General features: G+C 50.7%; 1 protein-coding gene across 4 annotated transcripts in view; it reads left to right on the top strand.

Annotated features, from left to right (window-relative positions):
- The window catches only part of Galnt6 (polypeptide N-acetylgalactosaminyltransferase 6), a 38,937-nt gene that overhangs the window by 18,125 nt on the left and 4,037 nt on the right, over positions 1-16,775 (top strand). For all 4 annotated transcript variants that reach the window (XM_041642717.1, XM_041642716.1, XM_041642714.1 and 1 more), the window contains exons 5-10: positions 9,094-9,243; positions 10,500-10,734; positions 13,839-13,956; positions 15,172-15,372; positions 15,830-15,961; positions 16,444-16,545. In XM_041642717.1, the coding sequence (XP_041498651.1) occupies positions 9,094-9,243; positions 10,500-10,734; positions 13,839-13,956; positions 15,172-15,372; positions 15,830-15,961; positions 16,444-16,545 (938 nt within the window). The remainder of the gene's footprint in view (positions 1-9,093; positions 9,244-10,499; positions 10,735-13,838; positions 13,957-15,171; positions 15,373-15,829; positions 15,962-16,443; positions 16,546-16,775) is intronic.

The following is a 16,775-nucleotide window of genomic DNA, read 5'->3' as shown; positions in this document are numbered from 1 at the left end:
GTCTTCTCTGGCCCACAGCTTCCCAGAAGAGTTCACTTCCTGGTCCCGGCCTCTTGCTAATCATAGCCGAGTCTTTGGCTCTAGCTGACTAGAACCACAGATTCTTAATTCAAAATATCTCATGGCCCTAATATAATCTTTAAAGGACTTCCCTCTGAAACTTTGCAAGACAGTCTTCTATCCTCTGCTCTGCTCTGAGCGTTGTCTTCTGAGCTCCCATACCAGTTTCGTAAGCTCTCAGCACTGGATGACTTTTCTAGCCAAGGTCCCAGCATCCTTCCACAATCCTCCCAAAAAGCATGGTCAGACATCACAGCAACACCCCACTCCTGACTCCAGTTTCTGTCTTAGTTAGGTTTTCTATTGCTAAGAAGTGTCTGGGAAAGGAGAGGGTTTATTTCACATTGCAGTTGTTGCCCAGCGTGAAGGGAAGTCAGGACAAAAACTCAAGGCAGGAACCTAGAGGAAGGAGTTGAAGCCGAGGCCATACAGGAACACTCATACAGCTTACTCAGCCTGCTTATATAACCCAGGATCTCCTGACCAGGGATGGCACCACCCGCAGCGGTCTAGGCCTGCCCACATCGACCACTAATTAAGAAAGTGTCCCATCGGCTTTGAAGCTCAGGCTGATCTTTTGGAGGTGTTTTCTCAATTGTTGATCCCTCTAGCTTGTGTCAAGTTGACAAAAAAGAAAAGAAAGAAAAAGAGCAATCAGGACAGTACCCTTCATAGCAGCCAGCAGACCTGTGTTCCAAATACATTCCTAGTTAAACTACATTATTATGTGTGTCTGTGTGGGTATACTCGTGTGAGTGCAGGTGCCCTAGGAAGCTAGGGGTCCTCGGAGATGGAGTTACAGGTGGCTCTGAGCAACCTGATGCTGAGCTGGGATCCGAACTCAGGTCCTCCAGAAGAGCAGGCGTCTCTCCAGACCCCATTCCTGTGTTTGCCAGGGGCTGCCCCCGGCAGGGGACAGGTCCCTCAGAGGATGTAAAGAGTAGGTGAGAGACAGAGAGAATCAGTCCCTGGTGATGTGGAGAATCTTGCAGCCTGAGTGACTGGAAGCCAGGGCGCTTCTTTATACAGAATTTAGTAAGCAGGGATACATCCATGTTGCTCCAAAGCATAGATCATATCATTCTGGCTTTGGACATGTGTTTCACCTCCTCTTGCTCATTTTTTTTAGTCATCAATAAACTATGACAGAACAGAGTTATCATTTCCAATCATTTCCTCTCAAGTTTTGTTATCATTGATAAGCAGTTTTCATTTTTAATTATTATTACTCATTAATCCCATAACCCAATTTTTAAGAATCTAGAGGCATATGACAGCTCGCTCTCGGGCTGATAGCTTTTGTGGCTACAAGGGTACTAGGCCAAAACAAAATCTTCCAGCCATCCCAGGCCTGCTGCCGTGTTCAAGCTTGTATTATTAACTCCTAATGGTCAGAGTGCCCAAGAAAAATCCTCAGGCAGAAGCTGCTGCAGCACTTCAGACTCTGGCATACTACAATGCTCACATTTATATCTTTACGAAGTTTGTTTGCAAATCTAATCCTGGCATTCTATTGTCCCTGGGTCATATGACACCACAGTGGCTCTGCATGTGCCAGCTTTTCCAGGAAAGGGGGGTCCTGACATCTCATTCTTCCTACACCGTTCTTATCCATCAACATAAGACTCCTTGGAGGGCAGAGGTCACTTCAGCTCATCTAACTTTGGTGCTGTGTATCCCACGTGATTGCCTGGGTATATAGTGGGAAGAGGCTTGCAGGCTCATCTGTGGCCAACTCTTCCAGCCCACTGAATTTTGTTGACCTTTTTGAGTTTACTTTGTTTTGAATATCTTGTTCCTGCATAAGTACAGGGACAGATGTTTAAAGAATGTCTCAGAGCCTCATAAAGAGACCTCTGGCGTCTTTATGTGTGCCACAGCCTCCAAGGCATGAGGAAGATCTTCAAGTAGATAAGGATATCTCCCTAAAAGTGGGCAGGGTAGTATCTTCAGGATTATCCTGGGAAGTTTAGAAGCAGTACTCCTGGGAGAAGGCATAAATGATTCCTAAGGAATTTCCCATCCATCTAGCATCCCCAAATTGTACAAATATTAAAAGTCCCCCAAGTATGCAAGAGGTGGAGATGAACACCGAAGGTGGCACGGCCGGCGGCCGTCCTGCGGCTCGGCTTTGCTGGGCCTTTGTCCAGCAGCTGTGCTGGCCTCATGACTTCTGCCATCCCCATCAGACATGGCTGTGCCAGGTGTTCTCTCTGTCACCTCCAGTTTGGCCTGGGCTCATTCTTTTGTTTTGTTTTCTGTGTATAAGTGCCTTGCCTGCATGTAGGTCTGTGTACCATGTGTACACCTAATGTCTTTGGAGGGCAGAGGATTCCCCTGGAACTGGAATTGTGAGTCTCCGTGTGGATGCTGGGACACAGGTCCCTTGTAAGAGGATCCAGAATTCCTAACCACGGGGCCATCCCTCCGGTACCACACGCACTCGCTCTTAAGGCCACATCTGTCATCTCTGACTTCTCACCTGAGAACTCTGGCTGGTCCTCTTCATCTTCTGAGTCCTGTTTTGAGACTGTATGATGAGATGTCATTGCCTACAGTGACATTCACTGCCGCGTCTCTACTTGTGATCCTCGGCAGTGCACATACGGTAAGAAACGCCCCTCTCTGAGCCTCTCAGCCTCCGGAAAGCCTCTGAGTGCTCGTCAGTAGGAACAGAACTGTGGGTCAGTAATCTTGGCCTGTCTATCCACACAGGATAAAATTTCCCACACGTTTGACTGATCAGATTAACCGGCTCTTGTTACACACACAAAAGGACTGCTTCTCTGCTGGACAGTGTGCCTGCTCTCTGTCCTCCTACCCAGGTGCCCCACAGCAGCCCTGTGACCATGATTGTGGGCATTTGATACTTGGGGGAGGAGACCCTGTGATAGGCTGGAGGACTTTCAATTCCTTGCCAAGAGACAGAATCAGAGTCTAGACTTCACCCCTTCCTGCCCTGTGACCATGATTATGTGGGCATTTGATACTTGGGGGAGGAGACTTCACCCCTTACTGCCCTGTCTTCTTGGAGCTTAACTTCTTTGTTTCATTTATTGGTTTTTCAAGACAGTGTTTCTCTGAGTAACAGCCCTGGTTGTCCTGGAACTCTCTTAGCAGACCAGGCTGGCCTCAAACTCAGAGATCCACCTGCCTCTGCCTCCTTGTCTTGTAATTAAAGGTGTGCACCACCACCACCTAGTTGCTTAGTTTTTTTTAGTTGAAAAGACAGAAAATTATTTTATTTTTTTAGAATTTTTTATGTATATGAATGCCTTGCCTGCATGTATATGTGTGCACCATGTACGTCTCTGGTACCCGTAGAGGCCAGAAAAGGGCATTGGATCCTTTGACCTGGAGTGAAGGATGGTTGTGAGCCACCATGTGGGTCCTGGAAGCCAAACCCAGGATCTCTGTAAGAGCAGCTAGAGCTCTTAACTGCTGACCTATCTCTCCAATACCTTTATTTTGTATTTTCTAAATAAGATCTTATTTATATGTATGTATATGTGAACATGTCTGTATAAGGATATGTGCACAAGAGTGTAGTGCCCACAGAGGCAAGGAGAGACCTGGAGGTGGAGTTCCAGGTAGCCGTGAGCCACCTGAAGTGGGTGCCCCCCTGCCAGAGCAGCGGGGGCTCTTAACACTGTGCTGTCTCTCCAACCCCCAGAACATCATTTTAGATAACAAGTCTATGAAGCAGTTCGGCTAAGAGAGAGAAAAGGAACAGTGCTAGGCTACCGAGTCAGGGGACCCCTTCAGCAGAGATGCCAGGGAAGGCCGCTCAGGCTGTCCCGACCAAAGCAGCAGCCAGCACAGGGGCCCTTGGGCGTGGTGCGTAGGCGAGAAAGCAGGCTAAAAAGAAGTGGGCAAGGCAGCCAAACACACGGATACAAAAGTGAACAAGGGTGAGTCACGAGGCCTGTGTAAGCAGTGGCAAGTGAGTCTGTGAGAGGCGCACAGCCTAAGGCGCGCTGGCGTCACTATTTTTTGCTTACTTTAACTTTAGTATATGAATTTAATCTTTTTCTTTGAAATCTATGAACGGTTCGTTTGTGTGTGTGTGATCAAGCTGAGAATCAAGCCTAGGCCCCTGTGCCTAATAGGCAAGGCTCCTGCCTCTCAATCTTGACCATGTTTTTCCTTCTCTTCTTTAAAAAAAAAAAAATTCTTTTAGCCAACTATGATGTCACTTGCCTTAATCCAGCACTTGGGACTGAGTCTCTGTGAATTTGAGGCCAGCCTGGTCTACATAACAAGTTCAAAGCGAGTCAAGGCTACCAGCCGGGGGGCTAAATAGAGAAATTGTGTCAAAATTGTTATTAGCGTATGTGGATGTGCATGTGTGCGTGTGTGCATGTGTGCGTGTGTTTGAGTACAGGCCCACACATGTCCTGGTACATGTCCTGGTACATGTGTGGAGGGCAGAGAACAACTTTGGGCACTTCTCCCTTCTCCTCTGACTCTCCTGCCTCTGCCTTGCATCTCACTGCAGGAGGTCTGGGATTGCAGATGCATGTCCCTACACCTGACTTTTTTTAAAATACGGGTTCTGGAGATCAAATTCATGCCATCAGCACCGTGCTTTGACCCTCTGAATCCTCTCCCTGGCCCCATCTTTGACCCTAAATCTATCCAAACTGTCATGCAGACATCATCACTGCTATCTGCAGACCTTCATCTTCCCATGTTGCACCTCGGTGCCTGTTAAAACCACAGTGCTGTCTGCACCAGCACCTGGTGCCCGCATCCCGCCTTCTGGCTGTTGCATTTGAGCACTCTGGCTACTCCTCCTATTATAGGTGAATAACATATATAGCATTTGTCTTTGGGGGCTGGCTTCTTTCACATTCCATAGTATTTTCAAGATCTGGTCTGTGGAGCATGCATCAAGCTGAATAACATTCCCTGGTAATGATAAACCTCATTTGCTTATGCATTCATATGTTGGTTTTGCAAGTGGCTTTTATGACTAATCCTGCTATAAACAGGTATACAAATATCTGTTTCAGTCCCTGTTTTGAATTCTTTTTTATCTATACCCAGAAGTGAAATTGCTAGATTATATTATGATAAATCTGTGATGGATTTTTATTTTTTTATTTGTTGTTGTTTGGTTTGGGTGCCACCCCCCCCCAGCGCTGAGACATGAACTTGGGGCTTTTCACTTGTCGGGGAGACTGTTCTCTCCTTCCACTCTGTGGTCCAGTAATTGAACTCAGGTTGTCAGGCCTTCATAGCAAGCACCTCCACTCACTAAGTCATCTCACTGGCCCTGGATTTGTTTTTAATGCACCTCTGAAATTAAAATTATCTAATTGTAGTAGACTAAAGTAGCAGAATTGTGAGCCTGAGTCCAGCCTAGACCCATAGTGACACCACATCTTCAAAAACAAAGTTCATCTGATTTACAGTTTTAAGAGAGAACGCTGAGGAGCAGGAGGAGGCCAAGAATAAAATACAGCTAGTTGAGTGTTTGCTTAGCGAGAGAGAGAGAGAGAGAGAGAGAGAGAGAGAGAGAGAACGCTGAGGAGCTTAGCGAGAGAGAGAGAGAGAGAGAGAGAGAGAGAGAGAGAGAATGCTGAGGAGCAGGCGGACAAGAATAAAATGCAGTTAGTTGAGTGTGTGCTTAGCGCACAAGGTCCTGTGTTCAACCCACAGCAGACATTAGTCACACATGATGGCACATGCCTGTAATTCCAACACATGGCAAGTGAATGAATACAGGAGGATCAGAAGTTCAAGGTCATCCTCAGAGATGCCAAGGGCTGGAAGGATGGCATAACACTGAAGAGCATTGGCTGCTCTTTCAGAGGACCCGGGTTCAGTTCCCAGCACCCACCTGGTGGGTCACAGCTGTCTGTCACTCCAATTCTAGGGATCCGACACCCTCTTCTGACTACATAGGCACCACACATATGTAATGTACAGACATACATGCAGGTGAAACACCATACACATAAAATAATTTTTTAATTAGAAACTCAGAAGATGAAAGAAAAAATTAAGAGTTTGAGGCTAGCCTGGATTAGAGACCCAGGAGAGAAAGTGGTGGGGAGATTTGGGGTTAGGGCATTGCTCAGTGGTAGAACATTTACCTAGCATGCTTGAGGCCGTGAGCTCTGCCTCCATCATCATCGAACATAGAGAGAGAAAAGAAACTGCGTGCGTGCGTGCGTGCGTGTGTGTGTGTGTGTGTGTGTGTGTGTGGTTTGTTTTGTTTTTCAAGACAAGGTTTCTCCATGTAGTCCTGACTATCCTGGAACTCTCTCTGTAGACCAGGTTAGTCTCAAACTCAGAGAACCACCTGCCTCTGCCTCCTGAGTGCTGGGATTAAATACAGCTCCATATCTAGAACATTCTGGGAAAGTATGGAGGAGTGGCTGGGAGAACAGCTGGCTGTGATACCTGGAGTGACAGCTTGCTGTTGAGTTGACAATGAAGATTTAAAGAAGGGAAAAGGCAGAGAGAACCCAGATTGGCACCAGGACGGAGTGGCTAAAGGGTTGCTGGTGTAGAGGCCACGAGGTGAGGCTGGGATTGCAGACTTGCACTGAGGTGCAGGGCTCTGCAAGGCTGGAGGAAAACCTTGGAGCTGTCAGTCACAGAAGCATTGTGACCTGTGGGCTGCAGGGGGCAGAGGAGAGGGATTTGCCTGTCTTGTGGACTCTCATCCTGGTGAGTGATAAAGTCACAAACTGTCATTGGCGGGACCTGAGAGCACATGCCTGTCTCTAGACACAGCCTTGGGTCCTATGTCCAGTAACCCAGAGGTGGGACAGACGGTGGATGATGTGGGGCGTTGTCTGACTTTCGTGCAAGGACCTGAGGCCCAAAACCAGGAGCCCCCAGCCTGGCCCACTGAGACTGGAAGGAAGGCGTGGGAGAACTCTAGAGCACAGGGCCCTGGAAGTCACAGCTTAGCGCCTCTCACTGTCTTACCACACAACCCACTTCCTGTGAGGCTTGCCATGGTTATCTCTACCATGAGCTTCCCGTGAGAGAGCAGGGTCTCTGGAGACCTCAGCTGAGCTGCTGAGAAGGTGACATCACAGTTGGGCTCCTCCTTCCTGTCAGCAACACCTGGCAGGGGCCAGGCTGGGGCTCACATGTCCCGTGGTGGCCAGGCTGGGGCTCACATATCCCGTGGTGGTGACAGACACTCCCTGTCCCGCCCCTGGACAGTGCATTGCAAACACTAAGTCACTGCTGACGTGAGACTACATTGGAACAGGCAGGTTCTGACACCAAAGATAAGAGGCTCCATTTCTGAAACAAGACAGGCCTCCCTCTCAGGTGCCTTCCTGGAGGGTGTCATTCGCAAGGGCAGTGGGTCAGGATCACTTGCCTACCAGAAGGACTGAAAAAGAAAGACCAGGAGGTCACTTTCGAAGCTTAGTTTCTTTCCCCCAGGCTCTGATCTCCCTAGCAGTGAACTCCTGGGGTCTCACAGGGGAAGCAGCAAGACAGTGGATAACAAAGGGGACCAAGAAACACCCTCACCCCAAGAAACTCACACCCCTCAAGTCCTAGTAGGTGACTTCAGAGCTTAGAGGAGATAAGTCTTCACACACAGGCTGCTTAGGACCCCGGTGCCACCATAGGGTCTGCTGGGGTGACCTGGGCTCCCATCCCAGTCTTGACTTTCCATCTGTTAACCCTGGGGTAAACAGGCACGATGTCACCTGCTTTAGTGACTGGCACATGACAGGTGTATGTGTGTGTGTGTGTGGGGGGGGGGTTGCTATCAGTGACAGCCCAATAAATTGTTTTCAGGGCCTATGATTTATAAAATGCAGTATCCAGAGAAGGCCCAGTGTGAGCCACAGTTGGAGGGAAGAACACAGTTGCCAGAATTGTTTTCCACTCCTAAAACTACAAGCGCCTCCATTTCACACAGTTAGGAACAGGAGAGAGAGCTGGAGAGAGACTCTGGAGTTAAGAGCGTGCACAGCTCGTCCAGAGACCCAATTTGGCCACTGGGTGGCTCAACCCTGCCTCTAACTCCAGCTGCAGCGAGCCTGACATCCTCCGGGCCTGCAACACTGCACAGACACACAGACATATGCGTAATTTAAAAACACAAAATCTTTTTTTCTTTATTTTAAAAACAGAATAGTAAACCAGGAGTGGTGGTGGCACACACCTTTAATCCTAGCACTCGGGAGGCAGAGGCAGGTGGCTGTCTGTGAGTTCGAGGTCAGCCTGGGCTACATAGTGAGTTCCAAAGGCAGCCAAGACAGTGAAACTCATCAACAAAAATACATTAAAATATAAAGATAATTGATGTTTCAAGATGGGATCCTTCAAAATAAAACTAGTTTAGATGTCCTGAGGATTTTAGGTGGAATCCCAGGGCCCTTAGGGAGCACTACACGCTATAGCCAGAAGGAGCCTCTCCAGGTGTTCCTTACAAAGGGAAGCCCCGAGAGAAGTCCCCGAGGCTTGGTCTGTGCATGGAGCAGAAGAGACAGCACAGCTGAGAGGAAGGAGGCAAGATGCTCCCTCAGGAGGAGCCGCTGCTCTGCTGAAGGATCCTCCCTGCTCTAGCAGAGGGGTCCTCCCTTCTGCAGGCTCCTGTTGGGTCTGCACTAGCCCTGGCAGGTTGTCCACCACCTACTGTGATTGTCATGATGTCTTGCCCCCAGGCAGTCTGTTCTTAAGACACAGGCTCACATCTGCCATGCTCCCTGCTGTAGTTAGTCCCTAGCTTGTGCAAGCCTGTGGGCATGGGTCCACAGTTCTTTTATATATAGTGTTCTCTTATGAAGAACATGTGTTCTTCTTGGGCATGCCCAGCACTGGAGAGGGGAGGCGGAGGCAGGATGACCAGGACCCTAATGACAGGCCTCAGGCAGGGCTTCCTCCCTGCATGTCTCCTCTCTCTGCCTTTCGCATCCTGTGTAAGGGATCTGTACAGGTGTGTGGGAGGGGTTGGCATTCAGACCTGCTGAAGACCTGGGAGTACCTGGGCATGGTGCCCACAAGGGATTAGTGAGGAGCTGGTAACAGTGGCCTTGTCCCTTCCAGAATACCTGAAGGAGAGGCTGGAGCAGTACGTCCAGCAGCTGCAAATCGTCAGGGTGGTGCGGCAGCCGGAGCGGAAAGGCCTCATTACAGCCCGGCTGCTGGGAGCGAGCGTGGCGCAGGCTGAGGTGCTCACGTTCCTGGATGCCCACTGTGAGTAGCAGATGCCTGCCCGGTGGAGGTCTAGATGGATACCTGGCCTTCACCACTGGCAGATGAGGAAGGGCTGAGGCTGTCCTGTCCTGTTTCAGAAGTAAAGAGGTGTGGTGCTCTTCCATTTTTGCCCCTTCCTTACACTGACTCCAGGCATGGTTCCTGAGAGAGCATAACCATGAGGCTTGGTGACTCGGGACAGCTGGCAGTGACTCCGATGTGTGGGCCCAAGAGAAACCACTGTCCCCACTCCAATGGTCACTTACCCTTCACTTGTGTGGACCTAAGAGGAACCCCTGTCCCCACTAGGAACGCTCCTGTCTGGGATTTTTCTATAGGGCTATGTGGAGTTTAAAAGGGCTCCCCCTTGACTTTTCCTGAAAGAAGAATAGAACCCAGAAAACTCTGAACTGGTACCAGGAACCCAAGTTCCCATCTGGCTCGGCCTCAGTTTCCTGACTTACCTAACAAGATATCATTAAAATAAAACAAAATAAAATAAAATAGGGGTCCAAAAATGGCTTAAAGGTTAAGAACACTTGCAGAGAACTAAGGTTTTAATCCCAGCACCCACATAGTGGCTCACAACCATCCATAACTCCAGTTCTAGGTGATCGAATCCCCTTTTCTGACCTTGCAGGCAAAAGGCACACAGATATACAAGCAGACAGAACACTCAGATACATAAAGTAAAATAAATAAATCTAAAAAATGAAGTAATGTAGAACCTATGTTCATTTAAAGTCAAAACTGTCTAGGTGTGGTGACATGTGCCTCAGCATTTGGTGGCAGAGGCAGGGGGATCACTGTAGGTTTGAGGCCAGTCCACTTAGTGGACAGTATAGAGAGTTTCAGTCAGTGGAGACTGCATAGCAAAGCTCTCAGGAGGATAGAGAAGAAAGAAAGAAGATCCCACGCCTGGGGGAGAGCAGCTCCACAGTAAGAGCTGGGCGTTGACATGCGTATGCCCTGGAGGACAGAGAGCCGTTCTGAAGCCACATTCATGTGGGGGTGGAAACCCTGAGGACATGGGCTTCAGGTCTCTGGGAGTTAGCGTCTGATTTATGCTGACCAGGTTGCTCCCCCAAAACCTAGCGTCCCCCTTGCAAAGCCACAACCACCTTTCAGGAGGTGGAGGAAGAGGCTTCAGGGATTCTATGTGCCCACCCCCCACCCCCCGCCCTGGGCCTCCTCTGAGGCTAGAGGATCATCTATGCCTGGGCCCCTGACCTCCACCTTCTGGTCCGGGTCTTCAGGTGAGTGCTTCCACGGCTGGCTGGAGCCCCTCCTGGCTCGCATCGCTGAAGATAAGACAGTGGTGGTGAGCCCAGACATCGTCACCATCGACCTTAACACGTTCAGGTTCTCCAGACCTTCACAGAAAGGCAAAGCCCACAGCCGTGGCAACTTTGACTGGAGCCTGACCTTCGGCTGGGAATTGCTTCCTGAACACGAGAAACAGAGGCGCAAGGATGAGACGTACCCCATCAAGTAAGGACTGCACCCTGCTGAGCCCCCACCCTGGCCTCTGCCCACTAAGCTCCGGGGGACCTGTACCATCCCACACCAACATCCGCTAGGTGCTTTATCAAGCCACAGTCCCTGTGAGATAGGTCCTTTTGTTAGCCTGTTTTACAAGTGAGACTGCAAAGCCAAGGCGGTAAGCAGCTAACTTCGGACCCTGCAGCTAGCACAGGGTAGACGACCTGTGTGCCCAGCGTGGACCCTACCGCCTCACACTGTGATAGCTTGCTCCTGCTTACTACTGGCCGTCTGCCAGCCTGTGCACCTCCACCTCACTCTTTGCTCCTATATCTAGGAGGCCAAGGCCTCTGCTTGCAGAGCAGGTGAGGGACGCTGTGTGGTCATTGCTGAACAATCATTGTAATAGGTAGCTATGGCATGGGCTCCCAGGCTCCCAGGTTACTGTCTCGGGAAAGACTCAGAGAAAGGAAACAGGTGCTGGACCCAGTGGTGCATGCTTGTACTCTGTCTTAGTCAGGGTTGCTATTGCTGCAATGAAATACCAAGTCCAAAAACAAGGCGGAGAGGAAAGAATTTATGTGGCTTATGCGTCTGCATCCTAGTCCATCATAGAAGGAAACCAGGGCGGGATCGCAAACAGGGCAGGAACCTGGAGGCAGGAGCTGATGCAGAGACCATGGAGGGGTGCTACTTACTGGCTTGCTTCACATAGCTTGCCCAGCTTTCTTTCTTATAGAACCCAGGCCCACCAGCCCAGGGATGGTACTCCCCAAAATGGACTGTACCCCAATGGCCCTCCTCCATTATTCACGAACTAAGAAAATGCCGTAGGCTCACCAACAGTTCGATGTTATGGAGGCATTTTCCCAATTGCAGCTTCCCCTCTCAGAGGATGTTAGCTCAAACTATCCAGCACATAATCCGAGCCCCTCAGGACGCCGAGACAAGAGGATCACAAATTCAGGGACTGTCTGGGCTACAGTGCATTCAGGGCCAGCCTGGGAAATCCAGGGAGAATGTCTGAGGCGCCGTGACATGTGTCAGCGCTCAATGGGAGAGCTCTTGCCCAGCCTGTACAGAGGCCTAGGTTCAGTCTGAAGCAGGGCAGGGTGGGGAGAGGGAAAAGGAGCAAGCACAGGCTGTGTGCTTCAGTTTGAGGCTTCAGCTGCCGTGCACTTTTCATTAATGAGACACATCAGAACTGTCTAACTCCGCCAGCCACCACAGATAGCCTACTGGTGTTCTCTTATTTGGCGGGGGGGGGGGGGGGGTAGATTTGGGGTTTTTTATCGTTGCTTCAAAATGTGAAAATCAAACTGATCCTGGCCGTACACATCTGAAACCCCACCTTCAGAAGAGAAAACAATACGAGAAGTTCAAGTTATCCTTGGCTAGCCAGCTCAGGCCTGCCTTGAAGAGAGCCTGTGAAAAAAGAGTAAAAACCATGTTTTACCATAGAGCACTAATTCTCAACCTTCCTCAAGCTGCAACCCTTTAATACAGTTTCTCATGTCGTGGTGACCCCAACCATAGCATTCTTTTTGTTGCTACTTCACAACTGTAATTTTGCTACTGTTATGAATTTCAATGTAAATATCTAATATGCCATCCCAAAGGGGTCATGATCCGCAGGTTGGGAACCACAGCCATAGTCTTCTGACAGCAAGCAGGCTAGGTAGCTGACAGCTAATGTGCTTAAAGCCTACGGAGGCTTGCCTCTCGCTCCCTGCCTGCCCAGCCTCTACAGATTGCAGGACTTTTGTTTCTTTTTGTAGTGTGTGTGTGTGTGTGTGTGTGTGTGTGTGTGTGTGCAGATGTGTGTACAGGTGGGCAGATGTGTGCAGATGTGTGTACAGGTGTGCAGATGTGTGTACAGGTGTGCGGACATGTGCAGATGTGTGTACAGGTGCATGCATATGCACATGTTTTTGCATGTGTTGTGGGCACATGTGCAGGTGAGTGCTTCTGCTTGTGTGTTCATGTTTCCAAGGATGGTGTTGGGATCTTCCACCTCGTTCATTGAGGCACTGTCTCCCGGTTTAACCTAGGACTCACCAACACAGCTGGGATGGCTAGCCAGCCTGTCCTGGGGTCCTGTCTCTGAGACCAAGGAGCAGGCAAGTTGTCATGTCCACCTGGATTACCCAGGGTTTCAGGATCTGAACTCAGGCCCTCACACTTGTGTAGCGCCTTCCCTGCTGAGCCATCTGAGCCGTGTTCTCCTGCCCAGATCATTACAGATTTTAGGCTAGCCTGAGCCACAAAGTTCCAGGAAAGCCTGGACTATCGAGAAAGACCTCTCATCTTGAGAAAAAAAAAAGAAGAGGGGAAAGAGAAGACAGAGGAAGAAATCTACACTCCCTGCTGACTCTGTTTGTCTCATAGGAGCCTTTGTTTGGCATGTATAACAACAAACCCGCACTCCACCCAGGCCGGGACCAGGCACACAGCAGCACGGGCAGGGCACCTGGCCCCCACCCCTCACTAACGTAAGACCGTCCAGCGGGAGAACAAAGCTCCAGTGTTTGAGGGGTGAATGTGCACTGGGTTCAGGTGCCCTGGCAGCACACACTTCATACGGTGGTCCTTCAACACTGGTAACTCGTCCTCATTCTCACAGAGATGCCTGAGAGGAGAGCTAAGGGACACAGGGTCCCAGGAAGCAGGCCAGGATATACAGGCATTTTCTAGAGACTACCTGTTGAGATGAGTCTACAGTGGTGTTTCTGAGTGGCGTTTGTCTTCATGGCCAGTTTGTCAGCGATTCCCCCAGTCTGGGCACCTCTCAGGTATCCTCAAATGCAGGTCCACCTCAGCGCTTCATCTGGAGCTCTCGGGCTTTCGGAGCTGCCTGGGGCTACTTGGGCTGCCTTAGGACCCCTTAAAGACAGAAGGAGTGACAGGAACCCAGTCCGAGCATGGTGGCTTCTCAACTGAAATTCCTCCTAGAATGTGAATGTGGCATCGGGGAGACAAGAGCAGGACCCCACTTCCCCAGACTTCTGTGACGTCTCCTTGCTACACTGGCCCAGTCTTTACTTGGGTCTGTGTCTCCCTGCCTTCATTTGACGGCATGGTACATGTGCCTCTCCCTGCCTCTGCCTCTCCAGATCCCCGACGTTTGCTGGTGGCCTCTTCTCCATCTCCAAGGCCTACTTTGAGCACATCGGAACCTATGACAGCCAGATGGAGATCTGGGGAGGGGAGAATGTGGAAATGTCCTTCCGGGTGAGAATGGAGAGAGCTTTGAAGGGGAAGGGGTGGGGGATGACAAGCAAACCTCAACATGGAGCCGGGGAGGGAGGAGGATGACAAGCTGTCTATCAGGCATTGGTACCTTCGAGGATGTCATGTTGGAATGGACTTGAAAGGATATCTGCTTTCTGCCCTGGCTCCCGGTGAGGGCAGTAGGACTCTCTGGAGCTGAGACCGATAGCTTGAACCAAATCCCAGGGAAGAACTTCTAAGAGGGAAGGGATTGTGGGAGCAGTAAGGATTGAACTCAGGTATCGGCTGTTTTATGAAGAATGTGGGAAATGGTCTCAGTGAAGGTGAAAACGGGTCAGGAACCAGTTTACCCCCTCCAGTTTGTAAAAATCAGGCTCCTTTCCCCATCTCAAAGGACACCTGCCCTGGGGGCCTTTGGGTTTTCAACAAGCTCTTCCTAAGCGAGAGGAGAGGTGGGACCTGGTTCTGATGGAGGCAGAACTCTGAGGAATTCTGAGAATGAGGCAAATCCAGACAGGTTAGGAAGGATTGCCTCTGAAACCCGCTAGTGAGAGAGTAACTCGGTACCTGGCGTGCATCAGGCACATAATTGCCGTCTGATGTTCCTGTAGCTGTGGCTGTGGATTTCTGTTGCTGCCGTATATAAGTGAATAGCAGGTGCCTCCCAAAACAGGACCCAAAGAGCCCAGTGGGAGGGTTGTCTCCAGCCAGCAGCTAGCACAGAGAAGGGCCACCAGCCAGTATCTGGTTCTCACTTTTGGTGAGCCTCTGACCCAGATCCAGTATCTCTCCTGGGAAGCTGGCATGCTCAAGGCCCAGTGGTCATGGGCCACTGACTGGTGCTCTGGTATAGGGGAGGCCAGCTGTTCTGTAACCCCTGGGAAAGCGTCCATGTCTCAGAAAGCCAAGAACCCAGAGCTGAGAGTAAGCCATAGCACAGAAGTAAGCAACCGTCTCGTCTCTGGCATGAGCCCTGGTGACTCAGGACTGCACACCACATCCACTAATCCAGAGCAAGCGGCACAGACAGCCTGGACATGGGTAGCTGCGCCATAGGGGGAAGCCCGCCAATGTCTCTTTCTTCAGGGATGGAAAGGCAACATATGTTTCCATCCAAGGACCAGGGCTGTGGTGTTCTGGGGACTGAACAGAACTGCTTGGAGGGACTTGCCATCCAGCCTCCTGAAGGCCCCATCCTGTCTTCTTTCATGTCAGGTATGGCAGTGTGGAGGCCAGCTGGAGATCATCCCCTGCTCTGTGGTGGGCCACGTGTTCCGTACCAAGAGTCCCCATACCTTCCCCAAGGGCACCAGTGTCATTGCACGCAATCAGGTGCGCCTGGCTGAGGTCTGGATGGACAGCTACAAGAAGCTTTTCTACAGGAGAAATCTCCAGGCAGCAAAGATGGTGCAGGAGGTAAGATGTCAGTGCCTGGTGAGGGAATCATGGAATTCCAGGCCCCTGGTCTGCTGCCCATTGGCAGGGTCATCACATCTCTACCCCTCTGCCTCCCTTCATTCCTCAGAACTCTATAAGCGAGCCCCGTGAACACAGGGCTCTGAAGCTAGAGGGCTGGGGGAGCCTTGGTTGTGCCTCCAGGGAGGGGAAGGAAAGAGATAGGAAGGAGAACCCATCACTGGAGGAACGGCTCTGACAGGCTCACGGGGGAGTCACAGGACGTGAGGGAGTGTTGTGAGGTAATGAGGTCCCCAAGGTAAGGCAAGAGGTCAGGTATTAGATATGAGGCTGAGCCTGTAGCCATGATGAGCCGGGGAGAGTGGCGTCAGTGTTCCATATTGTCTGGGCTGCTCAACCCAGACAGGAAGACCTGGGCTGTGTCACTCACCTTTTAGGGGACTGACTTGGTTGACAGAATAATTTCGGTGACATTTCGGAGCGACTGCAGCTGAGGGAGCAGCTACACTGCCACAACTTTTCCTGGTACCTGCACAATGTCTACCCGGAGATGTTTGTCCCTGACCTGAACCCCACCTTCTATGGAGCCGTGAGTTAGCTTACCCACCACCATGGTACCCCAAAAGAAGTTAAGACCACGCAGCCCAGGAGCAGCCAAGCCGAGAGGATGGGGAGACAACTGGGGGCTTCCTCAAATAGTTAAAATCCTGATAAAGGGGGCAATCCGTGAGGAGTGATTCTCAAGGGCTGAGTCTGGGAGAATACCCAGGAAGGTGTGGTAATACGCATCACTGGGCCCCATCCGCACTGTTTCCATCCAGACATGGACAAGTCCCAGGTGATGGTGAGGGTAGCTCCTGTGTGCTAAGGACCTCTCAAGGCCTGGCATCCTAAAGGCCTGCTCATCTTTCCCTACAAAGGGCACCCTGCCCTGCCCATCCTTGGGGCTTTTCTGCCACACCTTGCTATTAGCTCCAGGCATCTGGTTCATGCCCAGAGTGGAAAGGCCATTCCAGTGGTGCCCATACCCAGCTGAGCTATCCTGCTTCCCCTCTGCTCACCTTTGTGCAGATCAAGAATCTTGGCACCAACCAGTGTTTGGATGTGGGCGAGAACAACCATGGAGGGAAGCCTCTCATCATGTATGTCTGCCACAACCTTGGTGGCAATCAGGTAGATAAAACATGCTTACCCCGTGTAGACCCGACAGGAGCCCATCTCTGAGGCACCTCCTCTTCCCACGGGCCCCCTTTCTCTATTCTGAATAGTTCTGCAACAGAGGCCATGTGGAGGGAGGATTCACCCTTGTGGCAGGAAGCAGCCAGGCTGAATGACTCACACATGAAGTGGGCCACAGGGCTGGCATCATGCTGGGCACTAGAGGATGAGGGGAGCTGCCAACA

This window comes from Microtus oregoni, unplaced genomic scaffold (genome assembly GCF_018167655.1).
Source record: "Microtus oregoni isolate MIOR12 unplaced genomic scaffold, Mior012 000077F_ref0000221, whole genome shotgun sequence".
Classification (NCBI taxonomy): Eukaryota; Metazoa; Chordata; class Mammalia; order Rodentia; family Cricetidae; genus Microtus; species Microtus oregoni.
Note: the sequence above shows the minus strand (reverse complement) of the source record. Positions and strands in the feature narration are given on the sequence as shown.